Here is a 22981-nt window from a genome sequence, read left to right as displayed (position 1 = left end):
TGAGGATTATTTGGTCAAATATATGTTTTATAATGGTTAGGTTGTTCTTACAAATGCAATGATATAAGTGGACACACGTGAAATTTCGGCAAAAAAAAAAAATACTTTATCGCAGAGTTTCGAAAGCCAGAGGTGGGAGTGCTTTGAAACAGACCCAACAGACCAGGCCATGGTTTGTTGTTTGTGAAGTCAATGAGAGAAGTGAAAATGTTTCTTTAGTTGTTCATTTAAATAAATAAATCTAAAGGCACAACCTAGATACAAGTAGTTGAACATGTTATTACTCCAACGTTGTGAAAGTGACAAACTGACACATTTAAATGTTTATCATAAACTTTATATCGAAGTTGACCCTGGAGCCTTTGATTTGCACATGCGCAGTTCGGCGCTAAACGACCAATTGACCAGATGACATTTTTTATTAAACAGTAACATACAAAACACAAAAAAACAGAACAGCCAGAGCGATTACACAAAGAAATAAGGAATATATATATATATATATATTATTATTTTTTATTTTTTTAAATACAAATCCAGATTATATCAATTCAAATACAGACATGTAGCGAATACATTTTTTAAGACATGTTGTTTTGTATACGTTTTAATGATTCTAAATAGTTTTCCAAATCAGATTTTGATTTGTGTATGAAAAATGTTCCTAATAAAAGAAAGAGATTTATGACATACTCACGTTCAATTGTGGAATCAGTGTAGTAAAATAATATGTCCAACTTAGATATTTCAATGGTTGTATGCATTTTGTTGCCAAGATATAGTTTTACATCAGTCCAGAACACTTCACTATGTAAACAATAACATCATAAGTGTTCAATAGATTCGGTTTCTAGTTCACAAAAACTGTATTCACTGGTAACATCAGGTATATATTTAGAAATCAAGCTTTTACACGGGTAGAATCTATGGATAATCTTAAAGGAGACCTCCTTTACTTTATTGGTCACCATAAATGTGTGTGGAGTGAGCCAAGCACGGCGCAAGTTTGCATCAAACGATGAAGCCCAACAAAATATCGCAGAGGGAATAGACTTCATGTAGAAAATATCCCTTAATAAACGATTGTTACATTTCTTATCTAGTAAACCTATGCCATTCACCTGGATATCGCTTACAAAAGGAGTTTTTCCAAAATATACATTATTCTGAAGTAAAGAATTTATCCCACTAGGTATAGCTTTTATAACAGTGTCATATTCCTTGCTTGAAACCTCAAAGTTGTATCTAGCAAGGAATATGACATTACCTACAAGCGTGATCTGGGATTTCTATCGGAGAAGCAGTTTCTGTCTATCTTCATACTGTAGCCCTACTGTATTTGACTTTTGTGCCTGTTGTTCACAAGCGTATCTGCCCTCTCGTTGGCTAGAATGGTCCCATCTGATCTCGCCTCCTCCCACCTGCCTTCCATCTTTGAGGACATGTATTTCTGTTGTTAAAGCGGTCACTCGACTATCTTATCAATATAATAGAACATCTTTGCTGTGGCTCAGGCGCTGTCAGGTGCAAAGCCGCTAACGACACCGCGGCAGCTCCATTAAAAGTACAGAATGTGCCAGGAACAAAGAACAAGAGCTGCTCTCTGATTCTCTCCGAGGAGAGAGAGAGATCAATCATGGCCAACTGTCGGAGAGAGAGCCCGCGGAGCCGGGCAGGACAGGGAAGTGGTAGTCTGGGAGCAGCGGTGAAGCCCCGGCAGAGAGATCCATCCAGCGAGTTAGGGGACGCGGGCGAATCAATGACAGAGCTACCACAATGGTTGCGGATTTATTTCTATGGGATGCACGGTATCACTTTGGATATCCTCCTGTCGTCGGTACAAGGGCTTTTGGCTGACAGCGACCCCAAACTGTTCGGCTTTTCCTCCCCGTACCTCTACATCATGCACTCGGTGACCCATTTCTTGCTGGAAAAAATATATTCGCAAAAGAAGTGCTTTCAAGGACGCACAGTAGTTTTCCACCTTGTTTTCTATCCCTCTGTGTACATCGGGTTGCAGATCCTGATTGGGAATATAAACACGCTGACCGAGCACGTTAGAATAGTCTCTGCCACTCATCTCGTAGTTCACTACCTACTGGCCCTGTACTTCACCCAAGTATTCCACAAGGGGCTTGCGCGGCTGCGCTACCACTGCCCCGGGAAACGGACCATGTCTACCCCGGAAAAGCGCACCCTGGAGCCGCTGCCTAATAACGGTCTGCCCGATGTTGTGCGATTCCTCTTCTTTGGAATGCACGGCTTTCTGGACGAGATCATTTTTACCTCGATATTCAACCTTGTGGAGAAATCGGACCGGACCATGAGCGGCCACACGTCCCTGTGGTCCTTCCTGATGTACGGAAGCTGCAGCTTCGTGGTAGAGAAACTCTACCTGCATTTGCACTTCAGACGGGGCTGGAGCACCTGGAGGCGGCTCCCCATCTATATCTGCTTCATCTACACCTGGGAGTTCTGTTGGGGGCTGGCGCTGCGGCAGTACGGCGCATGCTCATGGGACTATTCCCACTATCCATTCAACTTCATGGGCCTGATCACGCTCCTCTACCTGCCCGGATGGGTCTGCATCAGTCTCTACCAGGATATTCTGTCCAGCGTTCTGCTGCGCGTGGTTTTGAGTGCCAAAGATGAGGATTGAGGGCACTCAGGGCAGGGCGCTGGCATCAACGTCTGCCATGTGTCCAGGAAAAAAACGGTATTATAGGCCTAGGTCACATTTGATTTAGGGACTATTGATAATAATACAAATAAAGAAGAGGACATTTAAGACCATCAGTGGTGTACCTGGACTTAAATAATGTGTATTTCCCCTGTGGAAATGTGGAATTGATGTGGCTGTTTAGACAGCATCTTTTATCAGTGATTCTAACAAATAGCCTATCAGTTTGTGACAGGAAGCCTAAAAGCACAGACATGCCTTGCCTGGCATGTGATGACACAGACACCTTCTGCTGTGATGACAATTGCAATTTATAACTTTGATGTAGGTGAAACAATAATATTTTACATTTTACACTTCACTTATGTGCTCATTTTAGAGCTGTGAATTATTTCCAAAACCTTATTGACAAAGTCAGCCATATGTATGGTGGCACTATTTGACTGGGTTGGTCTCTTCAATCCCAGAGCATGCTTTGAACTCATTTCTGCATGGCTGCATGACCACTTAATTGCTTAAATCTTATCACCTTCAAAAAATGCATGACATTTGGAAATAAAATAGGTTCTAAAAAGTTCAAAATGTATGTGGCATGAGATGTAATCGAACAGAATAGAACAGGTGGTGGACCGAATTCATCTCACTGTGAATCTTTTTCTGAACCAAACCTTAACCTCACTGTGTTGGAGTGCCTTTCTGAGTAAACCTACAGACAGCTGGACTGAAGACAAACTCAACTACACTGTGGGCCAGTTTCCCCCTAGTCGTGGCTGAACTAAAAAATGAAGCTCAATGGGGAATTGATAGTGCTTTCTAGTCTACAACTATAGACTTAATCTGGGTCATGTAAACAGGCAGTGTGTGCCAATCAGACAGACCCCGAGGATCAGCTTTAATCTTCTCCGTTCTTTACATAGGGACATCCCAGCCCCAGGCTTGTTTACCTAACTTTAGCTTTTACCTAACCTCAGCTTTTTATGGTTTACACTCTATAGGTTGATCTGGAGTGGGCAATATCAGGAGTCAACAGACCTGGGTTCAGATACTACTTGAAATCTTTCAGGCACTTTCACGGTTTGTTTTAACCTGCCTGGAGTGCGAGATGGACGGGGTTTGGGGTTTGAATGTTTGCGGTTACTCTATTGGTTCCACGCCAGGAAAGCTCAATCAAGCCTAGATAAAGTATCTGAAATGAGTTCAAAATAGTATTTGAATCCTGGTCTGGGATCAACCTCCGTGTATAGAGCCCTTTGCCCTTTGGCATAGATCTTTCTGCCTGTTTTATTTCCTTGTTTGCCATTGTACCACACTGTAAAGTCTCATGTTCTATTTGAGGGGCTACACACATACAGTATGTGTGGATACCTGTCACTGTGACTTCATTAGCGACCTGTTCCAACATTATACTCTTTGGAAAGTACGTTTTGAAACGTGTAGTTTTTGCTCTTTTACTGATTTTATGATTCTTTAGCATGTTTTTAATACATTTTACTGCCTGCCTTCGTCAGTCCTGGGGATTCCGTGAAACGAAGGTTGGACGTAATACTGATGAGTAATACTAGTCCAGGGAAAAATATCTTCTAACATATGTTATTAAAATATTGAAACTTTTACACTTGTTGATTTCTGTCAGATGGTTATGAATATGGACTGAATGTTTCATGCTGTGGGAGTTTCCCTGTCCTGCGCGAACAAACAATACCTTCCAGTCTTCTGGAGACTGACACTGGACTGACTGAAATAACAGAATTATTTTCCTTTTGGTTTGTCATTTCAAAATGGTGGGCTTTTGTTGTGAGCAATGCAAAATAAGATTATTCATGGTGAATATGACCAGGAGTTTCTTTCCTGGTTATGTGGTCGCGGAGAATCTCCTGTCCCTGGTAAAGTTGTTATCTTAACTATATGATAATGTTTCTTTTTAATGTGAGGTTTGGAAATCAATGATCAACTGTATAATACACTACAATCATGTACTACATGGATCACAATGAGGAAGTAAAACCATGTTTATTTTAGGTTATAAATGAAGAGAGCCGAAAGTATTCTTGCTACAGTATGCCCATGGTGGAATTGAATTGAATCAATCACTGGATGGAAATAGTGTAGCCTGCATACTGTACATTACTTAAATCTCAAAGAATTCCATGTTGAACCGCAAGGTTGGCCCAGTTCATGTTCATGTTGTCTTGATTGACATTGGGCTCTCACTAAATTGCTTGTATTTACAGGTTGTCTGTGTTTCTCTCAGATCAGCTTCCTTAGAAAGCTGCACAATGTCATAATAACAAAATGCCTGACCTTTACAGGAAACCGCACCTCAAATATATAAAGTCAACACTGCTCTGTGAGTGGATCAAGAGATACTAAATTACTCTTATCTGTGTCTGGTGTCGGATTGAGTCTGCGTGAGAGGCAGAGATGATGAATCTGGTTTTTCCACCTGCACTGTTTGTTGTTGTTGTTGTGTGTGTGTGTGTGTGTGTGTGGTGTGTGTGTGTGTGTGTGTGTGTGTGTGTGTGTGTGTGTGTGTGTGTGTGTGTGTGTGTGTGTGTGTGTGTGTGTGTGTGTGTGTGTGTGTGTGTGTTTAGACTAGGCTACCCATGGAAAGTTGTCAAGGAGACCATTCAGCGAGGTTGGAGGGGTAAGGTAAGAAGAGCTGTATTGTACATGTAGGGACCTGTTATTTATGTTCTCATATATCTGATACCCAGCGACACAGCACCACCAGCCTATCTGATTGGCCATAAACATCTAGGGACAACATTGGCTTATCTAATTGGCCGGATGACTCCCATCATTCACTTCTCCTTCTGGACTCATTATCTCCCTGCAGACTTCCTCTATTTGTTACAACAGTAAAACACTGATACGAACACGGCATTTAGTGTTGCTGTTCACTGCTTCACTGGTTCTCTGAGGTATCACTTCTCTGTTTCCAGTTATAACACTCGCAAACGCTCAAACTCTTAATAGGGTTGTGGGCCTAACTTCAGAAGTCTGGCTAAAATTCAAGGTCATTCTTTACAGAGTAAAGCAGGCTAACGCTTAAATTCCAAATATCTACAGTAATCTACTTTAATGCTTAATAAGGCTTTGGGCTCTACCGTGGTTCCCCCTCCCCCTTCTAGTTTCAAGAAGGGGTGAGGACCAACTCCAAAGTAAGGCAGGAGTTATCCACAAACACAAGGTTTATTATTATTAGGGCAGGGCAAGGAAAATCTCATATTACACTTTTGGCCATTTACTTTCATTACAGTCGTTCACAATGAGTGGAGAAGAAACTATTAGTACCTCTTGTCAATGTCAATTAATAAAATATTTATAATAACAGCTGTAATAGGTGCCTGTCTTCACAACATCAACACCGTGAGGGTCAGTAGTGCAATAGTCAACCAATGACACTGTAAATACTCACAGAGACAGAGAGTCGCGTTTTTATTTACATATACACTCAAATGATATACAAATAACTACTGGAGAAATGTTGTCACAGATGAACCATCTCTACTTGCAATAAACTCTTCGTTGTTCCTGTCGCAACATATCTATTTCCTGCTGAATGAAATCAGTAGACAAGTAAATCAGTATGGTGCGTCATCATTACTGCAGTGTGAACTTTATAAAGGCACAGAGAAAACAGCGACCAGAAACCCCCAGGTTGTACAGTACTGCATGGCACACACTATAGTTTGTCCTTATCCGCAATCAACAACCTTCTAGTCAACATTTCACCCGAAGCCATTATCTGCATGAGACGTCACTTACCTCTGATTATTATTATTGTATTATTATAAAGGTCAAACAAGAGACTTGTGCCACCTTGTGTATGTTACACAGGACACCGTCCAGTTACACAGGTCAACACACATGATCCATCCATCGGTGTTTCAGTGTTTGTTCAAGTTCTCTTTAATGGTTGATTGTTCCATATCAGCTATCACTTTATTCAGTGTCTTAGTCTTGTCGGACAGACCCTGATGCTTCAGTCTAAACACCAGTGCTTTAGACAGGTGTATGGGCAGCTTGGGGGCACATGTCCGTCCTGCATAGCACTGACAGGTGAACCTCCTGGAGAAGAGAGTCAGGTCAGCCAGACTGGGCGTCCCCAGGACCAGGTACGTGCCCCTGGCCCGGAGGATACGGAAGTTCCCTGAGGACAGGTGGAGGTAGTGGTCCGACTCATAGTGCTTCCGGACGCAGCGCCCGTTCCCCTGGCACAGGAAGTCGCTGCAGAGCTGGGCGGCGGCTGTCACGTTGGCGACGTAGGGGTTGAGCGTGGTGGTGAGGTACGAGGAAAGAGCCTCACAGGACGCCTGTGGGAAGGGAGGGTGGAGAGAAGAAACAATACATAAAAGAAACTTCAAGTGGATTCATATGTGCTGGAGTTTAAGGTAATATTCTATTCATGGTGAGAATACTTTTTTTCTGTTTTCATATAGTTTTGTTGCTTATTTGTGTCTCAAATGGCAACCTATAAATGTCAGTGGTATTGGCTTTCAGTGCGAGTGGGGAGTATCATCTTGAGTGTGTATGTGTGTCAGAAGCCCTGTTTATACCTGGCTCTAGTATGCGTCCTTTGTCCTGATATTGTCTACATTCTGATTTTGCCCACATTTTCAGAACTATGTGAGGCTTTGGTATTAACATATATTAACATGTGACTGAAATCCGTCCATTGTGTCCGCATTGTGTCCAACTTTCCTGGTCCCTCCTGGTTTCCTGGTCCCCCCGTATGTGTATTTATTTATTTTAAGATACATATTGATGCGATAAGTTAATGGTGCCACCTGTCAATTATTTTTCTGCATTGTGACCAGACTTCCTGGTCCCTCCCTGTATGCATATTTATTTATTTTAAGATACATATTGATGCCATAAGTTAAAGGTTTAGAAGGCAGAATAAGGATGATTTAAATGGTTTCACTGTCCAGATCCATGTACACTTGTAAGATATCCAGACACAATGCGTGCCTGACCACCTCTGGAGGTGGTGAGGAAGATCTGATCACAATGCATCTTTTGATTGTCTACATACACCTGTCTGAAAATGTGGGCACAATCAGAATGTGGACAAGATGTGGACAAATGTCACAACCAGATATAAACAGGGCTAGAGTATCACCTAACCTTGTCATCGTAGTCGGCACTGGCCCCCCACAGCACGGCTCCTGAGGCCCCCACAGCAGCACTCTCCCCGATGGTGCTGACAAGGTCCCCCTGGAGAACATCACACAGTTAACGCAGAGAACGGTTATTATTACTGTGGTTGGGGTATGACAGAGGTAACTGCACCTCATGACAACGTTGCTGTAACCTCAGATCCCCACCATCACCCTGTTTCATGTGTCTGGGGGGGTAGGGGCTAGAGACTAATTTAGGATTGGTCAAAAGCCTCTGTAAGGAGATATTTCTCACCTGGCTGAGGAAGCGTCTGTTCTGGTCGATGAAGACGGGTCGTGTGTACACGTAGACGGGTGCGGTGGTGGGCCGGGCGGGCAGGGCAGACACCCTCAGCGCCTCCTGGACTCGGTTTCTCACCAAGAGGGCGGCGCTATGCCTGTCCCCTAGAGACGCCTAAAAGAGGCACAACAACCCCATACGAGTTAGTCTCCCTTACCTTACCTATACAAACTAGGAAGCACTACAAACTAGGAAGCACTTTTAGTATAACCTGACAGACTACATAGGAGATGGCAAAACCAAAACACATCTGGGGGTAGATGTTAGATTATGAATTAGGCATATCCTGCCCCCCCCCCCCAAAAAAAACATTCTTACCTGCAGGTATATAGAGGGGTAGAGTGCAGAACTAGCCTCCCACAGCCAGAGTAGCTCGTCATTTTGCCCCCTCACCTCCCTGGAACATCTCCCTGTGTATCCTGGCTCCATCCATCCATGGTTATAACAGTTGGGGAACAGGTAGAATCCCCACTGGTAGTTGGGCCTGAGGTGGCTACCCAAGGACAGAGTCTCTGCCATGTAGCTGTGGGCTGCTGCCTGGAACTGCTTCTTGGCTGTAGCCGTGGCCCGCCGGGCTGTGAGTGAGCGGTCCCTCTGGCGGGCATGGGTCACTGATAGGGTCCTGTAGATCCACTTGGAGCCCCAGTTCCTGGCCCACAGGGGGCGCCAGTCCTCCCAGTCGATCACAGCCAGGCCACGGGCCGTCCTGGAGGGAGGTGGAGCAGTAAAGTTATAGACTTATTATGCACTGATCTAAGGTCAGTTTTGTGTCCCCAACTCTCCCTTAATGGTTAAGGTTAGTGTTTGAACATGGTGAGCTAAACATCGATCTGTGCCTAAGGGAAACCTCTACATGGTTAATAATTAAGGTTAGGATTTTGGAGCTGATTCTAGATCAGTACTTGGAGGGGATGTAGTAGTTGATGTCAGCACGGGCCTTGGCCAGACTGGCCCTAAGGTTTCCTCTCTGGGGGATGCCTCCATAGAACTGCTGCCTGGAAGGCAGGTCCACGTGGGGGTAGAGCCCCAGTCGGTCAGTATAGAACAGAGACAGGAACTGACCTGGCACCTAGAAACAGGGAGGAAGGAAACACAGCAGAGTTTTTGTTAGGAAAAAGTTATGTCTTGTACTTCTCGCAATAAATCCCTGTTAGGGCATTGAAGTATATGATTGTTTCAGGTTTCATGTATCAAACACTGTTATGGACATCCTTCAATTTCAAACATGTTACCAGCTATCCAAGAGGAATGTGTGTATTGTTTCTTACCTTGGCAGGTGTGGCCACGCCTCTGTAGGGGGAGGTGTCCAGGGAGATGTTGTACCTGTTACAGACCAGCTTTGGGATGTTCCAGGTCACTATGAAGGGCTCACGGTCAAATAGAGGGGGAGCAGTGTGGGGGAGAGGATGGGGGGAGGTTTTGGGCGGATGAGGAGTGGAGGTTTTGGGTAAGGGACGCGTGGTAGAGGGAAGAGGAGCGATTGTTGTTTTGGGAAGAGAAGGAACAGTAGTTCTGGAGAGAGGAGGGGTGAAGGCCTGAAAGGAAGGAAGAGTGGTAGTTTTGGGACGTGGATGGGAAGTTTTGGGGAAGGGACTTGTGGTATGGGGGAGAGGAGGAGGAAGAGAAGGGGAGGTTTTGAGTAAGGGAGGATTGGTCATTTTGGGGAGACGAGGGCGGGAGGTTTTGGGAAGGGGAGGGGTGGTATGAGGAGGTGGACGAGGGGAGGTTTTGGGGGGGAGTGTGATGGTGGTTGTGAACAGGGGAGGGATGGTGGTGGAGGAAGTATAGAGGAGAGGAATGGGGGAGGACTGAGAGAGAGGAGAGGTGGTGATTTGGGGGAGAGGAGGGATGGTCGTTTTGGGAGGACGGGGGCGGGTGGTTTTCGAGAGATGAGGAGTTGTAGTTTTGGCGAGACGAGGCCGAGAGGTTTTTGGGCGATGAGTGGAGAAGATTTTGGGGAGACGACGGCGATATATTTTGGTTAGGTGATGGGAGGTATCGGGAAGAGGAGGGACAGTGGTTGTGAAGGAAGTGTAGGGGACAGGAGAAGAGGAGAACTGAAAGAGAGAAGGGGTAGTGGTTTTGGGTAAAGGAGGCACAGTGATTTTGAGGAGACGAAGGTGGGGTATTTTGGGAAGACGAGTGGGGGAAATTATGGGGAGATGAGGAAAGGTAGTTTTGGGGGTTTTGGGAGAGGTTTTGGGCAGGGGAATGGTCATATAGGGAGTAGGAGCAGGGGAGGTTTTGGGAAGGAGAGGGAAGGTAGTTTTGGGGAGACGAGGCCGAGAGATTTTGGAGAGACAAGGGTGAGAGGTTTTGTGGAGACAAGGGCGAGAGGTTTTGGGGAGATGAGTCAGGGAGGTTTTTGGGAGGGGACTGGCTGTGTCGGGGAGAAGAGTAGGGGATGTTTTGGGGAGACGAGGGTGGTAAGTTTCGGGGGGATGAGGGCGGTAGGCTTTGGGGGGACGACGGCGGTAGGTTTTCTTTAGGGGAGGCAAGGTATTGAGGACAGGAGGAGGGGAGGTTTTGGGGAAAGGAGGGACAGTTGTTGTGGAGAGGGGAAGTATGGGGGTGGTGGTGGTGTAAGAGAGAGGAGCAGGCGAGGACTGAGAGACAGGAATGGTGATTGTTTTGGAGAAATGTGGATGGGGGGTTTTGAGCAGATGAGTGGGGGAGATTTTGGGGAGACGCAGGCGGGAGGTTTTGGGGAGGGGACTGGTCATATAGAGAGGAGGAGGAAGGGAAGTGTTGGGGAGGGGACTGGTCATATAGAGAGGAGGAGGAAGGGAAGTGTTGGGGAGATGAGGACGGGAGGGTTTTTGGAGGAAGCGTGTAGTATGGGGGAGTCGAGGGTGGAAAGTTTTGGTTTTGGTACGGTTGGTATGAGGTAGAGTAGCATGGGAGCTTTTGGGAAGATGAGGAACAGTGGTTTTGGAGAGGAGTGGGATGGTGGCGTAGGGGAGAGTAGTGGGCGAGGACTGAGAGAGAGGAAGGGTTAAGGTGGTGAAGGAAGTTTGACGTTGGGGCTGGGGGGATGTGGAAGTGTGGGTGAGAGGAGAGGTGGCAGTAAGTGTAAGAGAAGGGCTGGAGGTTGTTGGAGGTAGGAGGGTAGTGGAGCTGATGACACCCAGGAGAGAGAGGGTGAGGGCGGACAGCAGCAGTACAAAGCCCCTGCTCTTCTGGATGTACCAACCCATCCTTTCTCCTGGGGAGGAGAAACATTCAGCAAAGAAACAGACAACAAACTGTCAGTATGAAGTGTACTGCGTATAGAACATATATACTGTACAGATGTCACGTCCTGACCAGTAAAAGGGGTTGTTTGTTATTGTAGTTTGGTCAGGGCGTGGCAGGGGGTGTTTGTTTAGGGTGCTTCGGGTTTTTTTGGTTAATGTTCTATGTTAGTATATTTCTATGTTCATTCTAGTTTTTCTATTTCTATGTTTAGTTCATTGGGTTGACCTTCAATTGGAGGCAGCTGTTTCTCGTTGCCTCTAATTTAAGGTCCTATTTAATAGGGGTGTTTGTCATGGGTTTTTGTGGGTAGTTGTTCCATGTGTAGCTGTGTGCCTCACAGGACTGGGTTTTCGTCGTTTTTGTTTAAGTGTTTATTTTGGTTTTCATCTGAATAAAGAAGATGAGCATACACATTCCCGCTGCGCCTTGGTCCCATCTTTACGATGAATGTGACAACAGATTTACAGATGGCTGTTTGTCTTAGTCATTTTGAACTTACAGTCATTTAGAACTTTCATTCTACAGACATTTGTTTGTTTCACAGAGAGATTTGTATCATCTTAACAATCTTCTCACAAACATTTTTCAATCCCTTTCCCCATGTCCTTAAATGAACCTCCTTGGCTAAAGGTTGTTGCAATGTCAGAATGCTGGCTATGGCAGCTGAGTGCCAGCCTCAAAGATGCCCACAAAGATTGCTGGCACTGTATGGAAGAACTGCCATGGAACTGCCGTTTGGATAATCACTATCCCTTATCCCTAGCCTGCCAAGCCAAACCCACAGATAGACATAACGACAAGGTAAAAGACAGACGACACGGTACCTGGTCATCCCTTCACATCAGGTCTTCACCACAGCTCCTTGATCTGACGACACTGGATCCAACGAAGACACCTTGGCTTTTGGAGAAATGGCTTTCGCACCTCATCGGACCAGACTAAGAAGGTACTGTAAAAACAACCTTCTGGTATCCTAAACAGAGGAGACTAGACCCATTTCCTACACAGACCAACCGGAGAGAGGAGAAAGCTGGGCAGAGCTGTGTATAAGGATGCACCCACCACTGCCTGTTTGTCTATCGAGAATAACTTGTTATGGTCTGCACCAGCCAAGTTGGTCTTGGAGCAAGAGAGGATGAGACACCTGGGTGTGAGGTTGTGGAGCATGTACTGTTTTAACCTCTGTAATGTAGCAAACAGTCTGGGACCGGGGGCAGGAGCTTGGCCGGAGTAAATACGGACCATTAAGAGGATCGGCTGGGGAAGCATATGGGACTAGGGCTAGGTTAGGCTGGGGTATGGGGGTTCGACAGGGGATGGGGATTGTGATCGATAAGGAGATTGGTAAGGGGATCTTGAAGGGGATGAGCTGGGGCTACATATGGGGTTGGGACTGAGATTGGGACTGGACAGAGCATCACAAACAGCTTATGCTTTGTATTTCTAGCAGTATTTCCGAATGCCTTACTCATTCTGATTTGATTGCCTTTACACTGCGCTGAATCAAAGCCGCCGTAAAATAGAGGTGTCACATGTCAGTCAACCGCACATACATTCCAGGAAATGAAACTGGGCTCATTATCAAAGCAGTGTAGCTGTGTAGGACTCTAAATCAATGAGACTTCCTGAACCTGACAGTCTGAGAAAGAGCTTATAGCGTTCTATTGTTTGGTTCAGAGCACATTGTTTTGGTCATCTCCAGTATGCAGCTCGATGGGAACACTGGTTATCTGTGCAGCGCTCTGCTCTGGCCAGACTAGTTGTCTATGTAGACCATCTCACACCTCAGTGACAGGAGAGAGGACTATTACGTAATTGATCCTACACGGAATGTTGCTTAGAGACTCACTAGCAGAAACACTGCTGTAGTCAGGGGTGTCAAAAGTTTTGTTTTTCCTCCTAGGCCTCCAACGCAACAATGCGATTCAGACACTGATGAACACATACTTCTTTCAGACATGGAAAGGGCAAGCTGGGAGAGGGCGGGAGGTATTGCAAGGTCTCTCTGCAGCTTACAGTACATTATTGTGAGGTCAAATATAAGGTAGACATACAGGCTGGAGAGTTCACATAGAGCTGAGAAACCATAATAAACCATAAATCATTAGACAAAATGGCCAGGGCTTGAATGCAGAGTCTTGAATGTAGTACAAGTATTGAATTTAGTTAGTACACTATGAAATGATAGTAAAACAACAAAACACTCATTTTGAAATGAGGAAGGGCTGTACTTTATGAATCATGATAGACTAAATTCCTCTGAATCTGTTGAGGACATAGCACTGGCAGCACACCTCATGTTCTTTCTTTTCGCACGATGAACTCTGTGACATATGACCTCTGACCTGGTAATACTGGCTTAATATAGGATTACAGTCATGGGGCTGGGGAGTGGTCGGCGGTGACGGTGATGGGGGAGGACACGTGCCAGGGCCACAGGCACAGGGTGCTGATGGGGGATGGGAGGTGGACGTGAGGAGGTCAGAAATACAATGACATTGTATGATGTTAAAGAGCACATGTCGAACTCATTCCACGGAGGGCCAAGTGTCTGCGGGTTTTCGCTCCTCCCTTGTACTTGATTGATGAATTTAAGGTCAGTAATTAGTAAAGAACTCCCCTCGCCTGGTTGTCTAGGTCTTCATTGACAGGAAAAATCAAAACCCCACAGACACTAGGCCCTCCATGGGATGAGTTTGACACCCCTGTTACAGAGGGTTAATAGATTATTTCACATATAGTACATTGTTGACATTGTCTTTTGAGAAGACAAAGTCAAATGTACTTTCCAGTACATTTTCAAATCCAACCACAAGATGGTGCTCCAAATATGACATATGAATGGGGTTGTAGAGGCTAAATTGTCCAATATAATTGTCCCAATACAATTTCCATCCTAATCCTTCCGCCATAATGGAGAGAGGTGAAATGTTAGTCTTGATGCAAACGAATCCAATGTCCAGAGTTTGATTCAAGTCGAAATATAAGAATCCATGTATTTGTCGTTCTTCTTGTTACAAAAATCGTACAAAAAATCCAACAAAATTTATTTGTTAAATTCAAACCAAAGAAACACAAAACATGCATGGTTTGGTATGGACAAAGGAGTGTGTGCTGCCATTCCAGTCACTCCGAAGATGGGGCGTCGATTAAGGCAGCACCTGCACCTCTCTGATTCAGAGGGGTTGGGTTAAATGCAGAAGACACATTTCAGTTGAATGCATTCAGTTGTACAACTGACTGGGTATCCCCCTTTCCTTTCCCTTTCCCAATAGGCCTTGGAGCCTGTAGACATTTTGACTGTGTTCCCCTTCAGTAGAGGGGGATACACACACTTCAAGATTAGTGGCAATCACACATAAAAATATACAATATAAGCCAGGGATGATCAACTGGCAGCTCGCCCTTTTTGTAGGCACGCAGATCAATTTCCAAAACGTGCTGTTGAGAGTTAGAATAGTAGAATACACAAGATGCAATTTTGAAATGTGGTTGTGATTCAGCAGTTTTTCACTTGTTATGTCAGTCATAATGTATAGAATTGCAGGAAATGCGTTATACAATCGTAAAATGTTGGGAGCAACAAAATTTAACTTAGGGCCCCCAAAAGGCTAGGGCTGGCTCTGACTGCATGTAGAACCGTGAGCCACTGCAGCCCCTCAGGGTGAATTCATGTTTTTTGTGGCCCCCACCCCCAACAGACTTGCCCAAGCTCTGCCAAAGATGGAACCTTTTTCTTATTTTTTTCTTTACAGTGCAATGATATTTTCACAGGTTCCTCACTCAGCCTTTTCCTCAGCCTTTTAGTGTTACTTGTTTTGTATTATTTTACCCTTTTTTTCGTGATATACAGTTGGTAGTTACAGTCTTGTCCCATTGCTGCAACTCCCGTAAGGACTCGGGAGAGGCGAAGGTCGAGAGCCATGTGTCCTCCGAAACACTGCTTCTTGACACGCTACTTGCTTAACCCAGAAGCCAGCCGCACCAAGGGGTCAGAGGAAACACCTTACAACTGGCGACCGTGTCAGCATGCATGCGCCCGGCCCGCCACAGGAGTCACTAGAGCGCGATGAGACAAGGACATCCCAGCCGGCCGGCCAAACCCTCCCCTAACCAGGACAAAGCTGGACCAATTGTGCGTCGCCTCATGGGTCTTCCGATTGTGGCCAGCTGCGACACAGCCCGGGATCGAACCCGGATCTGTAGTGACGCATCAAGCACTGCTGCGCCTCTCGGGAGGCCTTTTAGTATTACTTTGTGCAGTTGAATGAGTGAATGAGTGAAGGGAAAAAAAGGGCTATATTGTATGATCTTTATTTCTGCCTAGTATATACTGCCCTCTTGTGGTAGTTATATTTCCTCTCTGTTTCTCGCTGATCTCTCTATCTCTCCCTCTGTCTCTCTCTGATCTATCTCTCTCCCCCTGTCTCTCTCTGATCTATCTCTCTCCCCCTGTCTCTCTCTGATCTATCTCTCTCCCCCTGTCTCTCTGATATCTCTATCTCCCCCTGTCTCTCTGATATCTCTATCTCCCTCTGTCTCTCTCTGATCTCTATCTCCCTCTGTCTCTCTCTGATCTATCTCTATCTCCCTCTGTCTCTCTCTGATCTATCTCTATCTCCCTCTGTCTCTCTCTGATCTATCTCTATCTCCCTCTGTCTCTCTCTGATCTATCTCTATCTCCCTCTGTCTCTCTCTGATCTATCTCTATCTCCCTCTGTCTCTCTCTGATCTATCTCTATCTCCCTCTGTCTCTCTCTGATCTATCTCTATCTCCCTCTGTCTCTCTCTGATCTATCTCTATCTCCCTCTGTCTCTCTCTGATCTATCTCTCTCTCCCCGTCTCTCTCTGATCTATCTCTGTCTCTCTCTGATCTATCTCTATCTCCCTCTGTCTCTCTCTGATCTATCTCTATCTCCCTCTGTCTCTCTCTGATCTATCTCTATCTCCCTCTGTCTCTCTCTGATCTATCTCTATCTCCCTCTGTCTCTCTCTGATCTATCTCTCTGTCTCTCTCTGATCTATCTCTCTCCCCCTGTCTCTCTCTGATCTATCTCTCTCCCCCTGTCTCTCTCTGATCTCTCTATCTCTCCCTCTCTCTCCCTCTGATCTCTGTCTTCTCCCTGTCTCATACGAACTCTAATTTTCTTCATTAAGTTACATAATCAATTATTTCTGTTCTGTGGGCATTTGAGGAACTGACCTAGTTGCTGCATTACTCCCCCCTCACCTCCCATCGCTCTGTGTGTGAGGAGAGCACTGGTATGGCAAGGGGAGTGTGTGTTTCAAGTTTCAAGTTTTTTTTAGTAGTGCTGTATATGGGATACACATGGTATACACCGTCCAGCGAAATGCTTACTTGCAGGTTCCTTCTCGACAATGCTACCACAATAACAAATCATAAAAGAAAGGAATGCGAACAAAGTCAATGGTAGTAGAAAAGAATAAACATTTTATCATAAGTGTAATACAGGAAGGCACAATTTATAGCCCAATACGTACATGTGTTTTGGGGACGAGGACATTGGGGGACAAGTGTTTAAATTGTGCAGTAGTTAGCAATAATAAGAAAAAGAGTCTGGTAGCAGCAGTTGTGATGTGTGTGTGTAGCATGAATGTATGTGTGTGTGTGTTAGGATTGAGTAATGGGAACCGGGTTACAGAGATTTCCCAAACCCACTCCCCTTTCCCAGGACATTTCTCCCTCGCTGCAGACAGCTGTGTTGGTCCCCTAATACAGGAGTATTAAAGGCCTAGTGCACTACTTTTATTAATATTGATTTTTTTACTTACCTTTTTTTTTGGGGGGGGGGCTGCAGCTACTTCCTGCGGATATGGGGTTATACATAAGCTTCTAACTTATAGCCTCTGTCTTTTGCACCAGTTGCACCTGCACTCCCCTGGACTCTCTTCCTAAAAAACGCTCTTTAGCTCTTGGAGTCCCTCACACCCAACAAAAAGAAAAAACCTAGACTAGAATAGCTTGCTGGACATTTTTGTTTAGCATTTCTTATACTAATAGAATATTTGTAGAGGGATGCAAGCTCTTAATTGCTCAATGTTAAATACAGCAGCCAATAGAACTCACGGGGAGTCTGAAGGAAGAGAAAACGCACAATGGCGGTAGGCTATCGCAGTTATTTACTCAGACTCATAACCATTCAATATTCGTGAAGAGAAGTGAAAGCCTTCTGCATTTTATTCTAGTCCTATATTATTCAAGCATGTCATTAGAATAATGAAGATAAGGAAAACACAACTTATTTCATTTAACTGTTGAAAGCAAAGAAGGGATGAAGCAACAATCGAGAGAGAAAGGAGAACATTAAGGGAAAATATTATGAAAGTACACTACCAGTCAAAAGCTTGGACACACCTATTCATTCAAGGGTTTTTTATTTATTTTTACTATTTTATACATTGTATAATAATAGTGAAGACATCAAAACTATGAGCTAACAGATTTGGAATCATCTAGTAACCAAAAAAGTGTTAAACAAATCAAAATATATTTTAGATATTTCAAAGTTGCCACCCTTTGCCTTGATGACAGCTTTGCACACTCTATCTCAAATGTAAAATATATTTTGATTTGTTTAACACCTTTTTGGTTACTACATGATTCCATATGTGTTATTGCATAGTTTTGAGGTCTTCGCTATTATTATACAATGTAGAAAATAGTAAAAAATAAAGAAAAACCCTGGAATGAGTAGGTGTGTCCAAACTTTTGACTGGTACTGTATATGTCACCCTACTAATTATACAATTTTTAAATAGGCCCTATTAAAATGACATCCATAGTGTCAAGGCTGTAGGTAACTGGTGAAAGGAGTCAGGCGCAGGAGAGCTGAGATGCGTGGACAAGGTATTTCATTCAAGGAAACACCAGTATAAACCCAATACTATGGTGCTGGAAAAATACCGGTACCACGAAATAAACAGGCGTAATAACAAAACCCGGTAACAATATACCAGCCGTCAGATACAGCCTTACAATAAAACAAACACGCACACAAACATGGGGCAAACCAGAGGGTTAAATAATGATCATGTAATGGGGGAATTGAAACCAGGTGTGTAAAAAACAAATACAAGACAAATGAAAAGTGGATCGGTGATGGCTAGCAGGCCGGTGACGTCGACCGCCGAACGCCGCTCGAACAAGGAGAGAGACCGACTCCGGCGGAAGTCGTGACACAGCCTATAATTGTAACTTTGTAGGCAGCATGTCCTGCACCAGCAACGCAAGTTCTCTCCCAGCTTCATGGTTTGAAAGAGGTGCGTAATTCCAGTACATATAATACAGTATAATACAGTAATACAGTCCACAAAATTAGCCTATTGGAGCTTGTTTCGTTTCTTTACCCAAGAGAGCATAGCTACATCTATGGTCTTTTCTGTTTTTCTGTCATGCATTATGTGAGGTAGCATATAGCCTACTGTATATCATAGTGCCATTATCCAATAAATAGCCTATCATTTGGGCTTTTTTGGGCTTGGGATCAAAAAATGTATTTTAAACTAGGGCTCATAAAATATCTTTAATGTATGGCTCGTCATGCTCAGGTAGCATCAGGCTTGAATCTTCATGCTGGTCAAAGCTCTAATCAAATCCAGACATATTTATATGCTTTTGTCACGTCCTGGCCAGTATAAGGGTTAATTAGTATTGTAGTTTGGTCAGGACGTGGCAGAGGGTATTTGTTTTATGTGGTTCGGGGTGTTGTATGAGTTAGGAGGGCATTTGATTTAGTATTCTGGGGTTTTGGGCACTGGGTGAGTTTCATGAATTCTATGTTGAGTCTAGTGTGTCGTTTTCTATGTTTGGTTAATTGGGTTTGGGACTCTCAGTTGAAGGCAGGTGTTGTCTATCTGCCTTTGATTGAGAGTCCCATATATTAGGGTGTGTTTGTTATTTGTGGGTGATTGTTCTGTGTTTAGCCTTGTGCCTTACCAGACTGTTTTTTGATCTTTCGTGTTTTGTTATTTTTGTACGTTCAGTTTGAAAGCAAATAAACATCAAGATGAGCCTGCACATACCTGCTGCGTTTTGGTCCTCCTTAACCGACGACAACCGTGACAGCTTTAGAATGACACTTTTGATTTTGGCGGGAAATATTGGGTTACCTGGGAGAAAAGTGATCTATTCTCGGGATGGAACATTTATAAAATACCAGGAAAATATTAAACCCGTGTGTGTGTGTGTGTGTGTGTGTGTATATATATATCTGTGTGCGTGAGTGAGTGCATGTGTGCTAAGGTGCAGGTGGTCATTCCAGTTTGAGTGTTCTTTAGTGGTCTGACTTATACTTTATTTCTCAAGAAAAGCAAAATGTTTCTTTTTTTGGTTTCTATTTTTTAACACTTAATCTCTCTGAGCCTTTTGGTATCAGACCTAATGATCCGTTGCCGTCTGCCCGACAGTAAGGGAGTGAACTGCTCGTGGCCGGGGTGTGTGGTGTCCTTGATGATGCTACGGGCCTTCCTCAGGCACCATTTTGAGTAGATGTCCTGGAGGGTTGGCAGCACGGTCCCAGTAATGTAGTGGGCCATCTTCACCATCCGCTGGAGGGTCTTGTGGTCCTGGATGGAGCAATTCCAGAATCCAGGTTGTGATGCATCCGGTCAGGACGCTCTCGATGTTAAGCAGTATTTGGAGAGCACCCCAGTTGGCATGCCAAATTTCTTCAGCCACCTTAGGAAGTAGAGACGCTGTTGCACCCTCTAGACAAGAGCGGTGGTTTTGTTGGTCCATGTCAAGTCCTCGGTGACGCAGAGGAACTTAAAACTTCTGACTCTTTCTTTTGCAGTCCTGTTGATGTGGATCGGAGCATGTTCCTTTGGTTTGCTGACGTTGAGGGAGAGGTTGTCCAGGGGTCTCTGAGGTACCGCAATGCATGAGAAGAAAAGTGACAAACACATCGTAGGAGCGCAGCAGACAGAGTAAAAAGCCAAGAAGCCTACTATCTATGGTGGTGAAATGGACAGCGCTCTCCAAGGTGCTGATTCATTCAAATAATTTTAGACGTCACTGCGGGATATGTACTATGAACACATGCTCGAGCAGAGCTGTGGGGCTTACACAAGTCTGAATTTCTTACAGCCTTTCAAGACATCAATGTACAGCAACATTTTTAGATGTCACTGCAGAACACCCACCATATGCATATAGAGCCCCACAGTGGAGGTGTCATAATACCCATAATACCCATGAAGCCAAGCGGTCAAACAGGGAAATGGTTCCAATCGTTTTTCCACCATTCATTTTTCCCATAGGGGATTTTTAGAAACACTTAAAATTTCGTGTAGGCTTACCCTGATGTGACGTTTTGATAACCATATAAATCTCTTTCAGACAAGGTGACTTTGATCAATATATTTGTCTCTATTTACTCTCAGATTCTAAAATGCTAATTAGCATCAAAGCAGATATCATGCAAAACTGTAAATCCTTGCAAGCTCCTTCACGTCATCTCTATCTGACACATTCGCTAACAGGTATTTTGTCAGTTTGAAACTCTCACAAGACAGTTCCCGGAATTGTCCATTTAAAGACATTTTCCCAATTTACTCAATACTACATTTAGCTAACATTAGATAGTTAATCCAGAGATTTCTTACCTTTGCCTCGAGTCAGCAGTTTCATTCAGATCATCATGGCATTTGTGGTTATTTATGTTAGACACATTAGCAGCTAATTAGCATTTCATTTTGTGGGGGTAAATACAGGCGAATGTATTTATAAAAGTCATATCGTCCTAGAGAGATTTACACGGTTGTCAAAATGTCACGCCAGAGTAAGCGTACTAAAAACACAGCCCTTATTTTAAGTGTTTCTAAAATCCCCTATGTTGTTGCCGACCCTTGCGACCTGTGGTCTGCCTGTCAGGAAGTCCAGGATCCAGTTGCAGAGGGTGGTGTTCAGACCCATAGCTCTGAGCTTTGTGGGAATAATAGTGCTGAATGCTGAATTGTAGTCAATGAACAGCATTCTCACATGGGTGTTCATCTTGTCCAAATGTGTAAGGGTCGTGTGAATAGCGATGGAAATGGCATCTTCCGTGGATCTGTTGGAGCGGTAAGCAAATTGGAGTGGGTCCAGTGTGCCTGGCATGCTGGCCTTGGTGTGGCCCATGACCAGCCACTCGAAGCACTTCCTGATTACAGGGGTGATTGCCATGGAGCGATAGTCATTTGGGCATGTCACCTTGTTTTTCTTGGGCACTTGGATGATGTGTGTGTGCGTGCTTGTGTGCTTGATCGCTGAGGCCAGGGTTTGCATTGTAGCTGGGTCTGTGGTGGCTCCATCTCTTACAACGTTCACTCTTGGGGCTGTTTTCTTTCTGTGGGAGTTTGCTGTAACTCTTCTTGGGGCATTAAGATTTTACAGAACACTCTCTGAGGAGGACAAGGAGTTGTACTTCAATCAAGTGGACGGATTGATGAGCTGCTCCTGAGCTACAAAGATGAAGGTTCAAGTATCTTGAACAGGCATGGAGTTTCAGGCATGGATGGGGCTCCATGCCTCTCTTACTGGCCCAGCCTGGTCAGTTCAGTCATTATACATTTCACAAGATGCCTCAACTCAAGTTGATTGGGAGTGAACCTTGGAAGACCTTTTGTCCATCTGACTTCCCATTCCTTCAAATCATATTATGCAATCTAACCCTAGAGGTTAGAGTTTCCAGAGCACTGAAAACATTCTCAGTGTTGTGTGTGTGCAGTTCAGTAGCCTGGTCCCATCTGTATGCCCTGCTTTAGCCAACTATTCTGGCAACATTGGCATGCATGACACCAACGGTCGGAGGAGCTGGTTAAAACACATACAGATCTGGGATCAGTTTAATGGGCCACAGCCCTGACTCATCAGTCATCATCAGACAGAGCATACTGTAGTTGATCAGCTAACCTGACCTAGGTCTACTCCCAAACAGTCTGTATGTCAACTCTCTCTCATTTGGTGACATGCTCTTAAGATCCTCGTGATTCATACCAAAGAATGGTGAGAATATACGTACAGACCAGATCATTTTAAACATTTGAACAATTCTATGAATTTATGGTTAAGAATGTGTATTTGCATACACACTGTATATGTGTGTGCGTATGTCTCCAAATCATAAAACCATAAAACACCCAATGATATTGAAAAATCACAAAAGACGGTGTCCGAATGTCGACAGCCAAGTTGCCTTATTACACACATCCCTGTCCTTAATTCGATCCAGCTGTAATTTGTGAGTGCAGGGCACTCCTTTGTGCTCAGCTCAGTCCCAACCACAGGGAAACACAAAGGTACTGTAGGCAGACCTCAGAACACTGAGGGATGTGAAACGGTGTAACTCTACTCAGAAAACCAAGGTTACATCAGTAACCCTCTGTTCTCTGGGTTCGTTTGTGTTTCGTTGGCTTTACCACTACTGCCCTTTATAGACAATACAACAGAGCTGTCATTGTATGTAAGTGAGCAGTTAGCCTCGTCATCATGATCATTATTGTCATCATCATCGTAATTTCCTTTCTACTCTAAAAGAGCATTGTGTACTACATTCTTCTCCTTGATGACATCTATTCTCTCTGTCGGCATGTTTACTGAT

General features: G+C 44.4%; 2 protein-coding genes across 2 annotated transcripts; one reads left to right on the top strand and one right to left on the bottom strand.

Moving 5' to 3' along the window:
• Positions 1–1441: 1441 nt before the first annotated feature.
• LOC115180334 (transmembrane protein 229A-like) lies at positions 1442–4908 on the top strand. Its single transcript, XM_029742347.1, has one exon. The coding sequence runs from the start codon at positions 1637–1639 to the stop codon at positions 2657–2659; it is 1023 nt and encodes a 340-aa protein (XP_029598207.1). The 5' UTR covers positions 1442–1636; the 3' UTR covers positions 2660–4908.
• Positions 4909–6570: 1662 nt separating this feature from the next.
• On the bottom strand, positions 6571–21315 carry LOC115180176 (hyaluronidase PH-20-like). The gene is made up of 9 exons (XM_029742055.1): positions 21247–21315; positions 20181–20264; positions 19780–19967; positions 9412–9655; positions 9046–9212; positions 8462–8849; positions 8099–8257; positions 7811–7900; positions 6571–6996 (listed from the first exon to the last, which is right to left on the bottom strand). Exons 1-9 carry the CDS (start codon positions 21313–21315, stop codon positions 6571–6573), a joined length of 1815 nt encoding a protein of 604 aa, XP_029597915.1.
• Between the last annotated feature and the right edge of the window lie 1666 nt (positions 21316–22981).

The sequence above is a fragment of the Salmo trutta genome, chromosome 40 (genome assembly GCF_901001165.1).
Source record: "Salmo trutta chromosome 40, fSalTru1.1, whole genome shotgun sequence".
Lineage (NCBI taxonomy): Eukaryota > Metazoa > Chordata > Actinopteri > Salmoniformes > Salmonidae > Salmo > Salmo trutta.
This window is presented reverse-complemented; position numbering and strand designations above follow the sequence as displayed.